The sequence below is a fragment of the Rhinopithecus roxellana genome, chromosome 7 (genome assembly GCF_007565055.1).
Source record: "Rhinopithecus roxellana isolate Shanxi Qingling chromosome 7, ASM756505v1, whole genome shotgun sequence".
Classification (NCBI taxonomy): Eukaryota; Metazoa; Chordata; class Mammalia; order Primates; family Cercopithecidae; genus Rhinopithecus; species Rhinopithecus roxellana.
The window spans coordinates 96,405,679-96,422,528 of record NC_044555.1 but is presented as its reverse complement, the minus strand read 5'-3'; the positions used below and the strand labels follow the sequence as shown (position 1 = coordinate 96,422,528).

The following is a 16,850-nucleotide window of genomic DNA, read 5'->3' as shown; positions in this document are numbered from 1 at the left end:
CCTCCCCCACTTCATCAACCCCACTTCTCATTTCTCATTATTCCTTAACAGAGTGCTTCTCTTCAGCCAAGCTAATCTGCTTACCACCACCCCGCCCCCCCGCCGCAATTTGCTCCGTTCTGCCTCTTGTTCTTTTGCACATGCTGTTCTTTCTCCCTGAAAAGCCCTTACCTTCTCAGCTCCAGAAAGTTGCATCCTTGACCTTCCTAACAAGCACATTTAAAATTTAACTTTTCCAGGAAGTCTTCCTGGATTAATTTGCTCAGCTCAGTTTTTTTTTTTTTATTAGTTTGGACCTGATGAAATTGCCGATATCTAACTGTTTTTGATTCACAGAAATGGTAACTTTATATAATTCAATCTAAAACACTCTTCTTCCAGCTTTTGAGTACTGTATTTCTATTGTTAAATTATATTTCTTTGTATATTGCTTACAGTGCCCCCCCCAGAAAAATTTCTGACATTCTCACTGCCATAAACTCTGAATGCAGAAATAGTCTTTTGTCCCTAATGGGGCCTGAAATGAAGCAGAGCACACGATGGGTGTTTGACTTTGACCTTTACTGGATTCATTTCCCTTTACTATAGAGTGGCCCTCATCATTCCCTCTCTTTTATTGCAGTTAGGGGTGCATATGTCTGTGTTTCCTACTGGTCTGTGAACTCCTCAAGTTTGATTCATCTCTGGCACCACCTCTGCACCTAGCACAGTGTGTGGTACATAGTAGACCGTCAATAAATATTTGCAGAACTGAGTTGAAGGAATTGTTGCACCTTTTTGCACTGCAAGGAACAGGAAGGTTGGTGTTCCTCTAATCCTTTTAGAGGAGACCTAGAGAAAGCAACTTGTGAATCTCTTAGCCCCAGCACAATCAAATTACCAGACACATATAGATCTCAGCAAACAGCAAATCCATGGCAACCAGTGTGGTAGCACACTTGCCTTTCCCTGGAAACCTGCCAACTGCTACTTGCAGACTCAAGAAAGCAAGCACCAGAGAATTTCTATACTTTTAGCTTCTGCGTCCTTTCCCACATTGCTGCTGTGTCTGCCTGCATGGTTCTGGGGTGGAGAGAGTAGTATGTTTTCTCTGTTCATAATTCCTTAGAAGAATAGATTCAGACCTGGGGGGATGGGGGGCACTAGCATGGCAGTCTGTCTAATAAAAATATAAGGCAGTCAATAAAACAGTACCCTCTGAGCCCTTGAGGGCATTGCAGATGTTGTCAGTTAATCCTCCCTGCATTCATTACACAATGCTTTCTTTTTAGAGCTCCTGTGGACTGCCCCTGAACTGTTGAGAGCCCCAAGAGGCGGCAGGTTAGGTTCTTTTGCAGGAGACGTCTACAGCTTTGCCATCATCATGCAAGAAGTGATGGTCCGGGGTACCCCATTCTGCATGATGGATCTGCCTGCTCAAGGTAAGCGGGAGGTGAGAAAAGGGCCCCAGGGATCCACCATGGCCAAGATCATCAGACCAACTCAGGCTGTCGTGATTTTCCAGAAGAGTGTTAGTGCTAACAGCCTGATAGTCTGCAAGCAGCTCAAGTTATGTACAGGTGGGACTTATAGCCAGACAGCTTTAGGCATCTGGAAGAAATTCCCCCACCCAAGAAGCTGGTCTTTTTTCAGACTGTGACATAAGCCAAGGGCCTACAGGACTGATCCCAACCCTTTTTTCTTTTTTTTTTTTTAAATTTCACAGTCCCCTCTACTCCTTTGAGACACTTCCTGCTAAGTATTTTAGTATCCCTCATGATGCTTCTGGATGTCAAGGCCTTACCACTGTTTCCCTGTGACATGCCCCAGGCTTCCATCCTAACCTCTCACCAAGACACTTGGCTATTAGGCAATATCCATCAATAATGACAAAATCAGTAGACAAAACTTTGAGGGGAAACAGGATATCTGTATATTCTCAAAGTATGAACCCACAAGATACTTACAAATTGCAAATGGAAAAAATAGAGTTTACAAGTAGAGGATCCTGTAGACACCACCTTAAGCAAGCGATCAAGATTACCAATAATAAGCTATTACCAGTAATACAGCACACCCATGTCATATACCCATTGACATGATACACTAAGAAGGGCACAATGTCACCTTGGTGTTATTCTTGACAAAAAAAAAAAAAAAATACATAACCTCAGTCTAATAATGAGAAAACTTTAGACAAACCCCAGCTGACATTCTACAAAATAACTGGCTAGGACTAATCCAAAGTATCTAAGACAGGAAAGAATGGAAAGACAGGAAAAGAATGACGAACTATCACAGACCGAAAGAGACAAAGACAATAATTACATGCAATATGGGATCTTGAATTGGATTGAGGAACAGAAAAAGGACATTAAGGGAAAACTGATGAAATTCAAATAAGAACCTTAGTAATATTATTGTACAAATGTTAATTTCCTTTGTTCTATGGTTCTGTAAGTTATTAACAATAGGGGAAGCTGAGTGAAGGTGTACAGGAAATTGTACTATTTTTAAAACTTTTCTGGAAGTTTAATTTTTTTCAGAATAAAATCTTTTAAAAATGAAAAAGAAAGAAAAACTAAAACCACTTAGCTAGGCTGTGTCCCACTCAGGGTTCCACATCATTCCTCTACTTAAAGCCCTCCAACAGTTCCTCATCACTTGTTAAGTGAAGGTGCGACTCCTCCCATGACATACAAGGCCTTTCACAATCTGGTCCCTAGCTACCTCTCGAGGCTTATCTTCTGTCACCCTCTATATCCCAGCTAAACCACATGACTGGCAGGGCCCTGAAAGTATCATAGTCTCTCCATGACTGGCAGGGCCCTGCAAGTATCATGGTCTCTCCCATCTCTGTGCCTTTTCACATACTAGGAGGTGGAATTTTCCCATCTCCTCCCAACTTTGCCTCATCCAACTCATGTCACCTTCTCTGGGAAACCTTCTCTGACTTCTTTAGTGTGGGTCAGGTGCCTTTTCTGTACTCACAAGTGCCTGTCTCAGCTAGAGCACTTATATTGTTTGCCACTGTTTATTGCAATTGGACTGTGAGATCCTCAAGTGCATGAATCATGCTGTGCCTAAGCAGAGAGGTGGCCCATTCAACTTGATGGTGTTCTGAGAAAGGGACAAAGACTCCATCTGCCAGAGAATGGATGAGGCAGTCAAGTTTCAGGGAGTACATTCTCATGGAATCTGTTGTACTGAGAGCACGATGCTGTAATGGAGAAACCATTACTGGTACAGCCTGACCTGGGTTAGAGGAACAGAATGTGTGATGTCACAAGGAACTAAGAAGTCAGAGGCAACAACTGGAATTCTTTCATGGAGGCAAGGGGCTCATATCAGGGATAAAGCGGCACTGTTCGAGTGTTATAGCCAATTCAGGAATGGGAAGGTCACACTGGTGGGGCGAGTAAAGCTTGGTTCCTGATGTGGCAGTTAGAAAGTTAGAATTGGAGGTGGTGGGGAGGGGACTAAAGATGAGAAATGAGCCTGAAGAGATAGTCAGGACAAGAGCCTGGATTTTACTCTGTGGGTGATGGGAAGTCATAAAAGGCTTTTGAGCAAGAAAGTGGCATGACCAGATCTGGGTTTTAGGAAAGGTTTGGAGAAGGGTACGTTGGAAGCAGAGAGATCAGTTTGAGGCCCAGTGTGGGTTGCTGGGGATATTGAGAGATAACGATTTTTTTTTCCTTCTGCCAGGGAGTTTTCTTTTTGTAAAAAGATCAGTGTGACTGCTCCAGACCTTTTGTCACTAATGGCTGTTGGGTCTGAATAGGGAGTCTAAGAATTCCCAGTTAAAGTCTGAGACATTTGGAAGCAGGACAGTGTAACAGATTGAGATTGCCTGGGTTCAAATTTAAACTCTGTCACTTTCTAGCCATGTGACCTTGGGTAAGTTACTTACTCTCTTCATGTCTCAGTTTCCCTAGCTATAAAATTAAAATAAGAGTGCCTACCTCACCTGTTTGTATGTGAGAATCCAGTGAAATAATGCATGCAAAGTATTCAGCACATTACTGGTATATAGGAAATATTCTACTGGAAGTGGAGTTCATGGAACATCAACCAGGAGGATCTTGATGAGGCCTTGAACTGTTTACTGCAGTTCTTAATTCCCTTTGCCTAGACACAAGGTAGAGACCTGGACCTGGGCTGGGCCTGGGCTGGTAAGGAGAGTTAAGTGGGTCTATTGTGGGGATTGGAAGGCTTAGATGATTGGGGATGGGTGAGGGGAGCCAGGTCACTGAAGTTAGAGCATTAGAGTTGACATCAGATAGGCAGTATCTAAAACCTAGCAGAAGCAGAATAAAGTTGCGCCTAAATGATACCAAGAGTCCAACTGATTAATTTCTCACTCCTCCCCCATTGCCTGATGCAGCTTTTCCTCAAATATAATCTATATTCAGGTCACCTAAGGAGAGAGCAAAGGAGATGGCCCTTCTGTGTTAACTCCTAACCTACCCCGCTTCTTGGCTAAAAGTCAGTTATCTTTGCCAGATCTTGGTCCTTTTCTCCATGATTTGTAAACTTTTCTCTTCTTGCATCTGGACAGAAATCATAAACAGACTTAAGAAACCTCCTCCCGTGTACAGACCAGTAGTTCCTCCTGAGCATGCCCCTCCAGAATGTCTCCAGCTGATGAAGCAGTGCTGGGCTGAGGCTGCAGAACAACGACCAACGTTTGATGAAATATTTAACCAGGTAAGGACTCTGAATCTTATCATTGCCCAGGAGCCTTCCTGAAGTCAACCTACACAAGGCTAACTCCTTGGTCCTTGTCATATTGTGGAAGGAACCTCTTGCAAGGGGTAAGGGCACTCCTCTCGGAGAAACAGCCTGGGAGTGGCTACTTTGAGGCTCTTGGTGCTGGAGTGTCATCAGCACATCCTCTAAGAGCCCAAAGATTGGTTCTAGTGTTCTTCTGTGTCTGAACTTCTGTTCCAGACCATCCGCAATCTGACCTAATCAACCTTTCAGAGATGGAATTGAACCATTAGGCATTTGTAAGGCAATGGCATTGAAACTATTAGGTGATGGGTATCATGGAATACATGGGGCTCCTCACAGAGCCATGTTTACTTTGGGGATACCAGAGAACTCTGGTATTCAACTCTGGTATTCAACTCTGGTGTTCAAGATGGAAGAAAGAGAAAGTGCAAATGTGGCGTGCAAAAGCAGGAAATTCCTTAAGTTCCCAGGCAATGGGGTACATGAAAAGTGATAACCTTCCTCCTTAAGATACTGAATTTCTAAAGAGGGCGATTCTTTCCCCAGAGGTGGAGATTGAAAGGGGAGTGAAGGAAAGGACAGAGTGAGCCCTGCTGTGGAAACTAAGGTGCAATTCCAATGTTGGAGCATGCAGTTTAGGCTTTGTTGAAATTACAGGACACCAAAACTGAGGGTGCTCACCATGAGTGCTGTGTCAGCTCTGGCAGAGAGGCTTTTGTGCCTGGCTGGAGTACAGCACTGAGATGCTTTATGAGTGGCAGGTATCTGAGGCGGAAAGAAAGAAAGAGTTGGATTGAAAGCCTGAGGGGCCCTGCTTATGAAGTCATCCGTGTCCCCAGCTAACAATGCCTCCATTAGCCCGGCTAAGTTTCTTGAGGACACTCAAACAGGTGTTCAATAGTATGGAAAAGGCGAAGGACCATGAAGGTCAAATTTCTGAAACCTTACCATGAGGCAGGAGAAAGAGCATTTGCCCCTGTGTTGATGCTAGAGATGTTATTTCAGAAGGCAGCAGAGAAGCCAGTGATAGATAGGGGGAGTGTACATCATGAGACTTTCAAACAAGACATTGCTATAGCTGCCCTCACTAAAATGCTTCAGTGGAAGTTTAGGCTGTCTGATGACAAGGCTAGCCTCCTAACTTCCTGCAGTTAATAACACTTAAGTGGGAGGAGGAGGAGAGGGAGGTTCCCTGGGTTAGGCAATAGGGGGAGCCCAAAGGATCTAAACTGGCTACAAGGTTATCCCCAGGACTTTGATGAACCTGCGGATGCGAACCAGGCTCAGAAGGGAAACTCCTAGTGTTGGCCTTGGGGCATTGGGTGCTAGGTGGAGCATGTGTGGCCTGGCTATATATAAAAGGTCCACTGGGACAGAGCCCTAGATGTCTGCTTAGCAAAACCACCTCCGATTTTTTTGTTGTTGTGAACACAATCATGTGCAAGTTGACTATAGCAGTATAGAGGGGCTACCCCTCATGATTTTAATACTATGCCTAGCTCCCTGTTACTGTAGATAGACAAGGTCCCAAAAAGGCATATTGAAAATTCGTGACATGCAGACATCTCTAAGCATCAGGGCATAGAATGGGGGCAAAATCAGTTGAATTTTACATCACTCTGACTGACCGAAGGACAGGTGCTAGAGGACACCCCTAGTCTTGGACCTCCATGGTAAAAAATAGGGGTTGATTTTATCATGTGGATCTTGAGCCCTCTGTAAGAGGTCAAGGAACCTCTCACTGTTCAAAAACTGGCAACACAGTGGCATTTGAGGGTAAGAATGATTTATAGACTAATGATCCAGAAGAGTAAAACGACACTTTCGGCCCTCTTTCCCCTTACCTTACACACAACTGGCCTGGGCTCAAGACCAAATCCTGTTGTCTTAGAAGTGGCTACTATGCATGTAATAGCATCTCAGAACTGAAGGAACCTGCTCAGAGCACTTTTGCTCAGGCTTGAAAGAACCAGAAGTGTAGGGGAAGAACTACTGGTGTGCGGGGATGGGGAGGGGGCAGAGGTGCACTGGAAGTGCCCTGTAAATGGGTCAGGGTGATAGTGAGGATGGGTGGTGACTTTTCCTATTTATATCTGGGTTCACCTTTCCTGCCCTGGCATTTTAGTGGAATGGATTTGTGATAAGGGGACCTGCTCCATCATCTCTGAGTTTGAGGAATAAGCATTTTCTGGTTCCCTTTTCTATTTTACTTCCAGTTTAAAACTTTTAATAAAGGGAAGAAGACCAATATCATTGATTCTATGCTTCGGATGTTGGAGCAATATTCTAGCAACTTGGAAGATTTGATTCGGGAGCGGACTGAAGAGCTGGAAATTGAAAAACAGAAAACGGAAAAGCTTCTAACACAGATGCTACCCCCGTATGTGAGAACACCTGAGGAGTGTGAATCCTTATCACAGTGTGTTCTGTTAAAAAAAAAAAAAAAGAAAAGAAAGAAAAAACTACCCATCAACTAACTGCTCCCTCCCCTTGTCCTGCACCCTCTCTCCTCCTAGTGGGCTTGAGTCACACCTTCAAATCAAAGTAAAATTTGAAACCAAGGGAGCAGAGCACGCATCCTAATTTTCCACTACCTGTAGATCATGCTGGTCATTTAAGTTTTTGTGCCTTGATTTTTCTGTATGTCACTTCGTGACTTTCCTAGGAGGTTGACTGATTAAAAGAAAGCAGTTCTTTGAGCTCCTAGAGGAAAGTAGCAAGGTCGTTTTTCCAGGTCTTTCCTCTCTTAGCTGAAAACCTTATCTGTTGCTACAATTTCCAAGTTTTCCAGGGCACCTTACTTATTATGTTGTAACGTGATCTTCTAGGAGATAATTAAGGAAACTAGCCTCATGAAAGGGCAGTCACCTGGGAGCATTCCCCAGGTGTCTGAGTTAGGCATTTAGAGAGCTGAAAAACCTCCACATGAAGGCACAGACCAGGTTCGTCCAGTGCTGTATTCCAGCACCTGGCATAGTTCCTGACCCATTGTAAGCACTTAAAACTTATTTGTAGAATAAATGAATGAATTAATGTTTTCATCAATGTAACACTTTCTTCCTCATCATTTATTAGCAGTGATTTTTAGAGGTTTATTTGGTGTATTTTTAGCAGGTGGATGTGGCATGAAAGGAGACCAGTGTCATCTTAGGAATAGCTGTGTCTGCTTTTCAGATCAGTTGCTGAATCTCTCAAAAAGGGCTGCACAGTTGAACCTGAGGGCTTTGACTTGGTCACCTTGTACTTCAGCGACATTGTGGGCTTCACAACCATTTCAGCCATGAGTGAGCCCATTGAGGTGGTGGATCTTCTGAATGACCTATACACACTCTTTGATGCAATAATTGGCAGTCATGATGTCTACAAGGTAGGTTAATTAGCAGGAAAATATATTCCATAGTGAAATTTTTACATGAGGCCCATCCATGTGTATTCCAAAATTGAAGAATAAAATTTATGGAATATTGTTATTTAGGAATAAAAAATTAAATAGTACACCCCTTCCATTGGTATGTCACTGGAAATGAAAGCCAGGTAGAATGCATGTAATTTCCCAATTTACAAAATAACAACTTTCAACCCAGCAAAAGATTGCCAGATTTCTTTTGAACTTTTTTTCTAGAATTGGGACTAAGAAGATGTTGGGACCAAGAGAGTTATTGCACATCAGTGGCTGAGTACTCATAGCGTAGGCAGTACTGTACTAGGCACTGAAGGGGATAAAGAGGAAGTATTGGTGTTTTCCCCATAGTTGGTGACTGCTACAGAGTTCTTGGTAAGGTTTGTGTAGATCTAATACATGCTATAAAAATTTGGTCTCCTCCTTCAGGTACTGTTTTATACAGGAGAGAACTTGGCATTACAGCAGAGAAATATTAGACTCGAGGCTCTTTGGGATTGCTACAGGGTAACCGAAAGGCTGCCTATTGGTCTGAGGTCTGGGGAGGTGATTAATTGTGGGGTGGCAAGCCCCTGTTCCCACCTTCTCTCACTCCTCCAGCCTGTGAATTGTCACTCTATTAGAGTTTGCAAAATGACTACATTGACTAATTTTGGTGCCATGCTTCCTTACCTTTGTTTACATATGTTGTCTTGTCTCTAGGCAAAAAATGACTAAAAATCTCAAAGCTGTGCAGGGACATTTCTAAGTTGTCTGCATCATGGATGCTTGTCTTATTGAAGAAGAAAGATGCCCCAGGCATCCTAAACTTTAGACAGCCTCTCTATCCCAGGACCAAAGTAGAGCTGGAGAATGAGTAGCTCCATTCATTGGATTCTTCACAGTAGTCTGAACTGTTCTAGCTCTCAAATCACACACAAGAAAGTGTGTTTATCTCAGATTAGACAGGGCCTTTTCAGGTCAGGTAGGGAGCCTCAGGGCTAGGCCAAGCCACCTAAATAGGGCTCAGAAATAAACATCATACCTGTCAATCAGCAGGAGCTACAAGCTAATCAAGAAGCACACATGGAAACCACGATGCAGGAAAAATCCATGGAATCAGAGTACCTGTCTTAACTTGTTGAACTCAAGCAGCCTGAAGAGAAAAACAAATCACTGAAAGCTAATTCAGTTGAAACTAAAATCAAAGATGATTCAGCGTGGGCTGTAACACAGCTACCAGTTTAATCAATCCAGCTGATTCTGTTCAGACAATTGTTGGGGGTCTTAGCAATAGGCTATTAGATATTTTGGTACTTAATGGTTGCAGTAGGGAGTTAATGGGCTGTTCCCAGAACAGAGCAAGGCTATATAAATCCAAAAATGAAATTTATTTTTTTCAGCTCTGTTTATTAAAAATGACACAGTGCAAAGGAAATAAAAATTGAACCAGCAGCAAATGACCAAACTCATTTGTATTTTCATTTTCTTTACCTGTAAAATTTGAATCACCTCCCCTGGTACTTGATAATCTGAAATGGAATGGATAATCTGAAATAGAAGGCTACTATAGAATTATGAAGTTAGTGATTCCGTTTCCGTTCTCCTGCCACTATCTGCATCTCAATCGCACCCCTTTCTAAACCTCCTTTTCCCTCTCAGCATCTTTATGTTGACTGATAATTTCCACAGAAACCCACAATTTTCCACAGCAGTCTGCACACCAAGACCATGCATGCCCATGCTCCCTGCTCTTCTAATCTCCTCATCCATATCCTTGGGGCCTCCTGGGTGACTGACTCGTCAAAGCTAAAGGGTCAACCACTAATCTCTGATAATGGCCAACCACTGACTTTCCCCTTCCATATAGTATTTACATGGTAATCCTTCCTTCCTGTGTGCAGGCTGGCATGCCTACGTGAGGGCAGGTATCCGTTCCTCAAATTGCACAAGGTAAGGGAGACCTTGGATGGAAATATTTTGAGACAGAAAGTCCTATAGATTGAAAGGATCATTTTTATTGGCTATAGAAATTCATGATGAGGAGCCTATTGCTGATTGCTAAACTTCTTTCTCTGGGGCTGAATCATACCCACAGTTCCAAGGCTGGTTTCAAGACATACCTATTTGATGATGGTGATGATGATGATAGCTTGAACTAAATATATATTATCTAATAGGCAGGTTTTAAATGCTTTGACATATATTAAATTATTTATTCCTTAGAAAACCCTATGAAGTTTTTACTATCATTATCACTATCTTACAGCTAAGGATACTGAAGTACAGAGAGATTAAGTGATTTGCCCATGGCCACACAGTTTGCAAGTGTTGAATCTTAAATGCTAACCAAGATGGTAGAACTTCAGAGTCTCATGTTCTTTTTTATTTTTATTTTTATTTTTTTTTATTTTTTATTTTTTTTATTTTTTTATTTTTTTATTTTTTATTTATTTTATTTTTTTTATTATACTTTAAGTTCTAGGGTACATGTGCATAACGTGCAGGTTTGTTACATATGTATACTTATGCCATGTTGGTGTGCTGCACCCATCAACTCGTCAGCACCCATCAATTCATCATTTATGTCATGTATAACTCCCCAATGCAATCCCTCCCTCCTCCCCCCTCCCCCCTACCCCCCCATGATAGGCCCCAGTGCGTGATGTTCCCCTTCCCGAGTCCAAGTGATCTCATTGTTCAGTTCCCACCTATGAGTGAGAACATGCGGTGTTTGGTTTTCTGTTCTTGTGATAGTTTGCTAAGAATGATGGTTTCCAGCTGCATCCATGTCCCTACAAAGGACGCAAACTCATCCTTTTTTATGGCTGCATAGTATTCCATGGTGTATATGTGCCACATTTTCTTCATCCAGTCTGTCACAGATGGACGTTTGGGTTGATTCCAAGTCTTTGCTATTGTGAATAGTGCCGCAATAAATATACGTGTACATGTGTCTTTGTAGTAGAATAATTTATAATCCTTTGGGTATATACCCAGTAGTGGGATGGCTGGGTCATATGGTACATCTAGTTCTAGATCCTTGAGGAATTGCCATACTGTTTTCCATAATGGTTGAACTAGTTTACAATCCCACCAACAGTGTAAAAGTGTTCCTATTTCTCCACATCCTCTCCAACACCTGTTGTTTCCTGACTTCTTAATGATTGCCATTCTAACTGTTCTTAACTGTTGTATTCTGTGGGTGCAGTTCTCCAGGAACACATGGGTTTTAACTGGATTCAAACTTGTAACACAGTCTGACTGGCACATTTCATAAAAAGTCCCTTCAGCTTAGTTATTTTTTGGATTTACCCGAAAAGTTTCAACTTACTGGTTATCTAAAACAGTGAGCACACTTCTGTGGGGAAGGCGAGGAGCATAGATTTCCCTTTTTTTCAAGTGTCCAGCCCTAACCATCCCCTGCAAAGCAGCTGAGGGCCAGTACTGCTGCTCCTTAGGGAGGTAGCAGTAGGAGAGGAGGAGGTAACTGGTGGGAAGAGACTAATTTCTTATACCCACTAGGCCAGCAAAACTAACTTCATCATATTAGCAAGGCAAAGCAGAGGGAACAGGCTTGTTCTTCCTTTCCCTTTCCCTATATTTTCCTTAAGGCTACCCTAGCTTATTTACCCCAAATAATCTATAGAAATGTTTTCTGGGAAGCATCATAGCCACCTTCTCCTAAGATGCTCCCCCATGGACACCCTAGGGACAGTCCTAGAAATCTCCCTTTTCTCTTCCCCACAAATGTCTCAGAGCCTGGTGTTTTTCTAAGGTCAATCAGGAGCCTGTGAGGTAGCTATACTTATTTCAGAATCTCTTGGTGTGGGGCCTAGACTTCAGTATTTTTAATAAAGCTCCTTAAGCAATTCTAACATGCAGCCAGACTTGTGGATCATTGACAGTCCCTCTCTGCCTTTCTCACTTTACAACAAAACCACCTGGCCTCCATTATACCCTTACAGCTCTGTGCTAAAAAAAAGCACAAATAAGTTGTTTGCTAATTCTATTTTTCCTAATTCCCAGGTAGAGACCATTGGAGATGCCTACATGGTGGCTTCAGGCCTCCCGAAGAGGAATGGCAGTAGGCATGCAGCTGAGATTGCAAACATGTCCTTAGATATCTTGAGCTCTGTGGGCACTTTCAAGATGCGGCACATGCCAGAGGTGCCAGTCCGAATTCGAATTGGCCTGCACTCAGGTAATAACCAGTTAAAGTAAGGAAACATTCTTATGTGCCTCTAGGAAGACTAAAAAAGAAAGGGAAAAAGATAGCTCTCCACTGATTCCTGGCCACTGGATTATCCAGGTGTCCAGGGCTGCATAATTCCTTTATGCCTACCCAAGTTTACTCTCCTCCCAGTACCTGCACTAACACAGTGGGCAGCAGCTCCTTGTTCCGGTACTAAACCCTTTTAATCTACCATTTTGGTTAGAGGCAATATTTCCATGTTTGACTATGCTATAAAATCAACAAGTGTATCTTGTAGTTAGGATAATTCATTTAATTAATTAAAATCCCAACTTTGGAACTATTTTCCTCCCATATTCATTACCTACTAGCTCCTCTTGCTTCTGTATCCACTCCCTACCTTTTTCTCTTTGCTCTGCTCTTCTAGGCTCCTTTCCTTCCCCCATCCTTTTTACCCCTTTCCTACCAAACTTCTTTAAAAAAATGAATGACATCCACTGTGCCATTTCTTCACTGTCCAGTCCCTCCTTAGCCCCTTTGCAATCTGACTTCAGTTCTCACCACTTTCCCCAATCCTTGTCTGCCTTTACCTCTGCGGTATCTGGAATTCATGACAAGCCTCCCTAAAACGCTTCTTAATTGGCTTTTATGACATGCTCCTCACTCTGTGAATGCTGCTTTTCACTTTATTTACTGGTTCTCTTGACTCTTCCTGTTCTCTAACATTTTCTGCAAAGCTCTCAGTCTTGTGATCTCTTTGCTGTCTGCATGTATCACCTCTAATTGATTACTCAACCCACAGCAACCTGACTTTCATTTTCTACCACAGTCTGTGTCTCTATTTGTCCCTTATATTGGTATTCTCCAGTGTTCTGTCATGATGCACTTTTTTTCTCCTCCTACATACTCTCATGGGTGATCTCATTCATACCTGTGGTTTAACTACCACTTGATGCTGATGACTTCCAACTCCACAGCTTTAGTGCAGTCTTCTCACTTAAGCTTCAGCCTTCTATATCAAACTTCCTGCTGATATGCCCACCTGAATGTTCCACACGGACCTTAGACTCAACACATCTAAAACAGAATTATTTTTTACTCATACAAACTTCCTGCTCTTCTTATATTTATTCTCTATTTCAGTTGGTGGTACCACCATTGACCTAGTTTCTCCAGTTAGTCTTGGGAGTCATTCTCTTTGACTCCTCCCTTACTCTGACCTTTAACATTCAACTAACTACTAAGTCTTGAACACTTTACCTTTTAAATATGTATTGATCTATCTTGTCTCTTCTTCACTCTCACAACCCAAGCCTAGGACACCAACATCTCTCGCCTGGATAACTGCAGTAGCATCTTCTTGCTTCCACTCTTGCCCCTTACCATCCATCCTTCTCGTAGTCATCAGCATAATCTGTGTTTCCTTGTCTGTCCTTCCATTAGGCTTTAAGCTCCTTGGTGGCAGGAAGCATGTCTTACTCAAGTTTGTATCCAGAGTTCTTAGCACATAGCAGGTGTTTGATTTTTTCTTTTAGAGAAAAGCCCTCATCTGTCATCTGTGCTTCAGTTTCACATTTCCAACCCCCCTCAGCCTACATCTTCTTGAAGCGTTCACCATTATTTCAAATTTAACATATTTAAAACTTCAAGTCATCTTTTTCCACAAATCAGCATAAACTCACAAGCCCATGGCAATTTTCTCATGGTTGTCAATCAGACAGCCAACAAGTCTGTTGATTCTTTTACGTCTCTCTTATTACTTCGTGGCCATCCACTTCTTATCATTGCCTCCTTTTAAGTACCTTGTGCTTGGATTACTGCAGCAGCCATCTAAAGGTTTTCCCTGGTTTTACTTTTTCCCCTTTCAGTGCATTTTATACACTGATCTGAGAAAAAAGATCATGTAATTCCTTGCTCAAAATTCTCTAGTGGTTCAAGATTCTCCATCTTGTTCAACCCACTTAATCCAACCTTGTCTCCAGTTTCTCCCGAGCCATGTGAACTAGGCAGACTGTTCTCTCTAAGAGCTTCCCAAATTACATGTTCAATCCCAACCACAGGCCTTTGATTTATGTCTCTTTTCCACTGTTCAAATCTTACTTACCCATCAAGACCTAGATCGAATCCTACTGTCTCCACTGGATCCTTCTTGATTGAGTCAGGTCCTAATAAGCACCTCCCCCCATTTTCTGAACTATTATAGCACTTCTGTCTGTGCTTCTTGCCTCAGCCATGTGTTGTCTTGGGTTACTGCTTAATTGCTTCCTCTTTGATAGTATCTTCTCTTCAATTAGACTATAAATTCCTGGAGAACTGAGACTATGTGTTACTTTTCTTTTTTATTCCCCTTGGTGCCTAGCCATAAAAACAGAGCAGAAAGCCAGGCATGGTGGCTCACACCTGTAATCCCAGTACTTTGGGAGGCCGAGGTGGGAGGATCACTTGAGCTCAGGAGTTTGATACCAGCGTGGGAAATATAGTGAGACCCCCATCTCTTTTTAGGAAAAAAAAAATCAGAGCAGAAACCAGAAAGGTGAAGGTGAAGAACTTTCTGGATACTCCCAAACTGACTTTTCAGTATGGCTGCTGAAGTTTTCTCAATTATCTTGAACACTTAACACAGCCATATTAAAATGTAAGAACAAAAAAATTCTAAATGCAAAATATTCTTTGATTATTTATTTATACATACTGCTTTTCCATGCCCCAACACAGACAATTGAAAATGAACTCTATTTGTTTTCAGATTTTTGAAATGTTTTAGAATAATTGATAGACACAGTTTGGGAGCCAGATAAACCCATGAAAGTCTTTCTTCCAGCGCTAAGGCACGAGAAAAATTACATTTTTTTCCTTACAACAAACATGTTTGGACCCTGAGTCCCTGTCCAGGCCTTTCTGATTTGGGTTTGATACTTATTTGTCCCTGTTGACAGATATAAGCATCTCGGGTGTAACTGTTACTTGGAACAAAGGTACAAATCAGAAGGGCAGTCATGTCTGCACTGTTATAAATTTACTTTCTTGTAGGGCAAAGAGTTCATTACTCATTATGTCTTTCTTCAGATTCCCAGAGCTATATGATGGCAACTTTTATTCTTTTACAAAGATACATTCCTTCCTCTTTGTACCATTCCTCTATTAGCATTGGGTGCGTACCTGTTGACTGTAATTCCAACCCCCTGCTACTCTACAGGGCCGGTTGTTGCTGGAGTGGTGGGCCTCACCATGCCCAGATACTGCTTGTTTGGAGACACTGTGAACACAGCTTCTCGGATGGAATCAACAGGCTTACGTGAGTACCTAATAGAGGGATGGATAGGATGGCACCATCCTGCTATTGAGAAGGTAATTCTTCTTCACAGAGGTGAAAGAGAGCAGGGTACTTGATGTTTTAATGTTTTAAAGAAAAATAAAAGATAATTTGAGAAGATTGAGATTTATCACACATTTTCCTGGTCTCTAATGGCAAACCAGTAGGGGGTGATGTTGGACTGAACATGTACCTTTCTTGTTCTAGAAATGAAGCTGTAGCTAAGTGACACCAAAACAGCCACTCAATTTGATAAAAACAACTAAAATAGTATTTTGGGTAAAGAAAAAAATTGGCCGGGCTTGTGGGTTTGTGGGAGTCATGTTGAGAAAAGAACTACATGAGGGACTGACATTTTCCATTTTTCAACTAGTTTGTGGAGACACACTGAAGCCAGCTGCCTCCCAGTTGGCTACTGTTTGCTGTTGCAGTCCCCTTTTTGAACCAGTTAGGACCCCAGGAGTTCTGGCTTCATCAAATAGCCCTCTAGAACTTAGCTAGCAATAATCCCTAAATCCAAGTAGCTTGGAATTCTGAAATAATTTATTACAACTTCCCTGTATATAAAACCCTTAGCTTCTATCAAAACAGGCATAGTATCAAAGATACCATTTCTTCTCTGCTTCTTTGAAAAGAAAACTGTACAAACCATATGCCATTTGTCTGTTTGTAAGATGCTGGCTCAACTCTTACTTGGTTATTTACTGCCACTACAGAATCACAATGTGCCTTTTGCTTATATCATGGTTGAGCAAAGCATTTTTTATGCTATTATAGGAAGAGCATAGAGAATAACATCAAATTCTATATGCAGTTTTCATGGATTTTATACCAAAAAAGGGAAGAAACCACTTAAGCCCTTAGAAGCTCTGGCTCTGGCAAGAAAAGTTCTTCCTAAACTTCAGCAATATACTCAAACTAGTCCCTGATGTTATGGTGGCCTGTATAACAGTGGGTGGTGCCCTGTCTGACCCCACTTCCCATCACTCATGTGTAGAAACAGGCTTACACAATGGGTCCAGTCTTAGTCAATCTAGCCTGTGCAGCCATGATTAAGGAGGCAGTATGGAACTTAGAAGCTGTTGTCAGAATAAATTTTCTGACATCTGGGAAAGTCTTCAAACTCCTTAGATATGGCAGAGGCCATGGAAGTAGCCATCCAGGAACTGCTGCATGAATATGGTTTTGCATATGATTTTACTCTTAAAGTGCAACCCAAGATGAAGTGAAATTTATCATGGAACTGC

At 42.1% G+C, this 16,850-nt stretch overlaps 1 protein-coding gene across 1 annotated transcript in view; it reads left to right on the top strand.

The window, feature by feature from the left end:
* The window catches only part of GUCY2F (guanylate cyclase 2F, retinal), a 112,479-nt gene that overhangs the window by 83,660 nt on the left and 11,969 nt on the right, over positions 1 to 16,850 (top strand). Inside the window, exons 11-16 of the mRNA XM_030934485.1 lie at positions 1,272 to 1,421; positions 4,541 to 4,689; positions 6,933 to 7,096; positions 7,891 to 8,083; positions 12,125 to 12,299; positions 15,487 to 15,585. Coding sequence (XP_030790345.1) covers positions 1,272 to 1,421; positions 4,541 to 4,689; positions 6,933 to 7,096; positions 7,891 to 8,083; positions 12,125 to 12,299; positions 15,487 to 15,585 — 930 coding nt within the window. The remainder of the gene's footprint in view (positions 1 to 1,271; positions 1,422 to 4,540; positions 4,690 to 6,932; positions 7,097 to 7,890; positions 8,084 to 12,124; positions 12,300 to 15,486; positions 15,586 to 16,850) is intronic.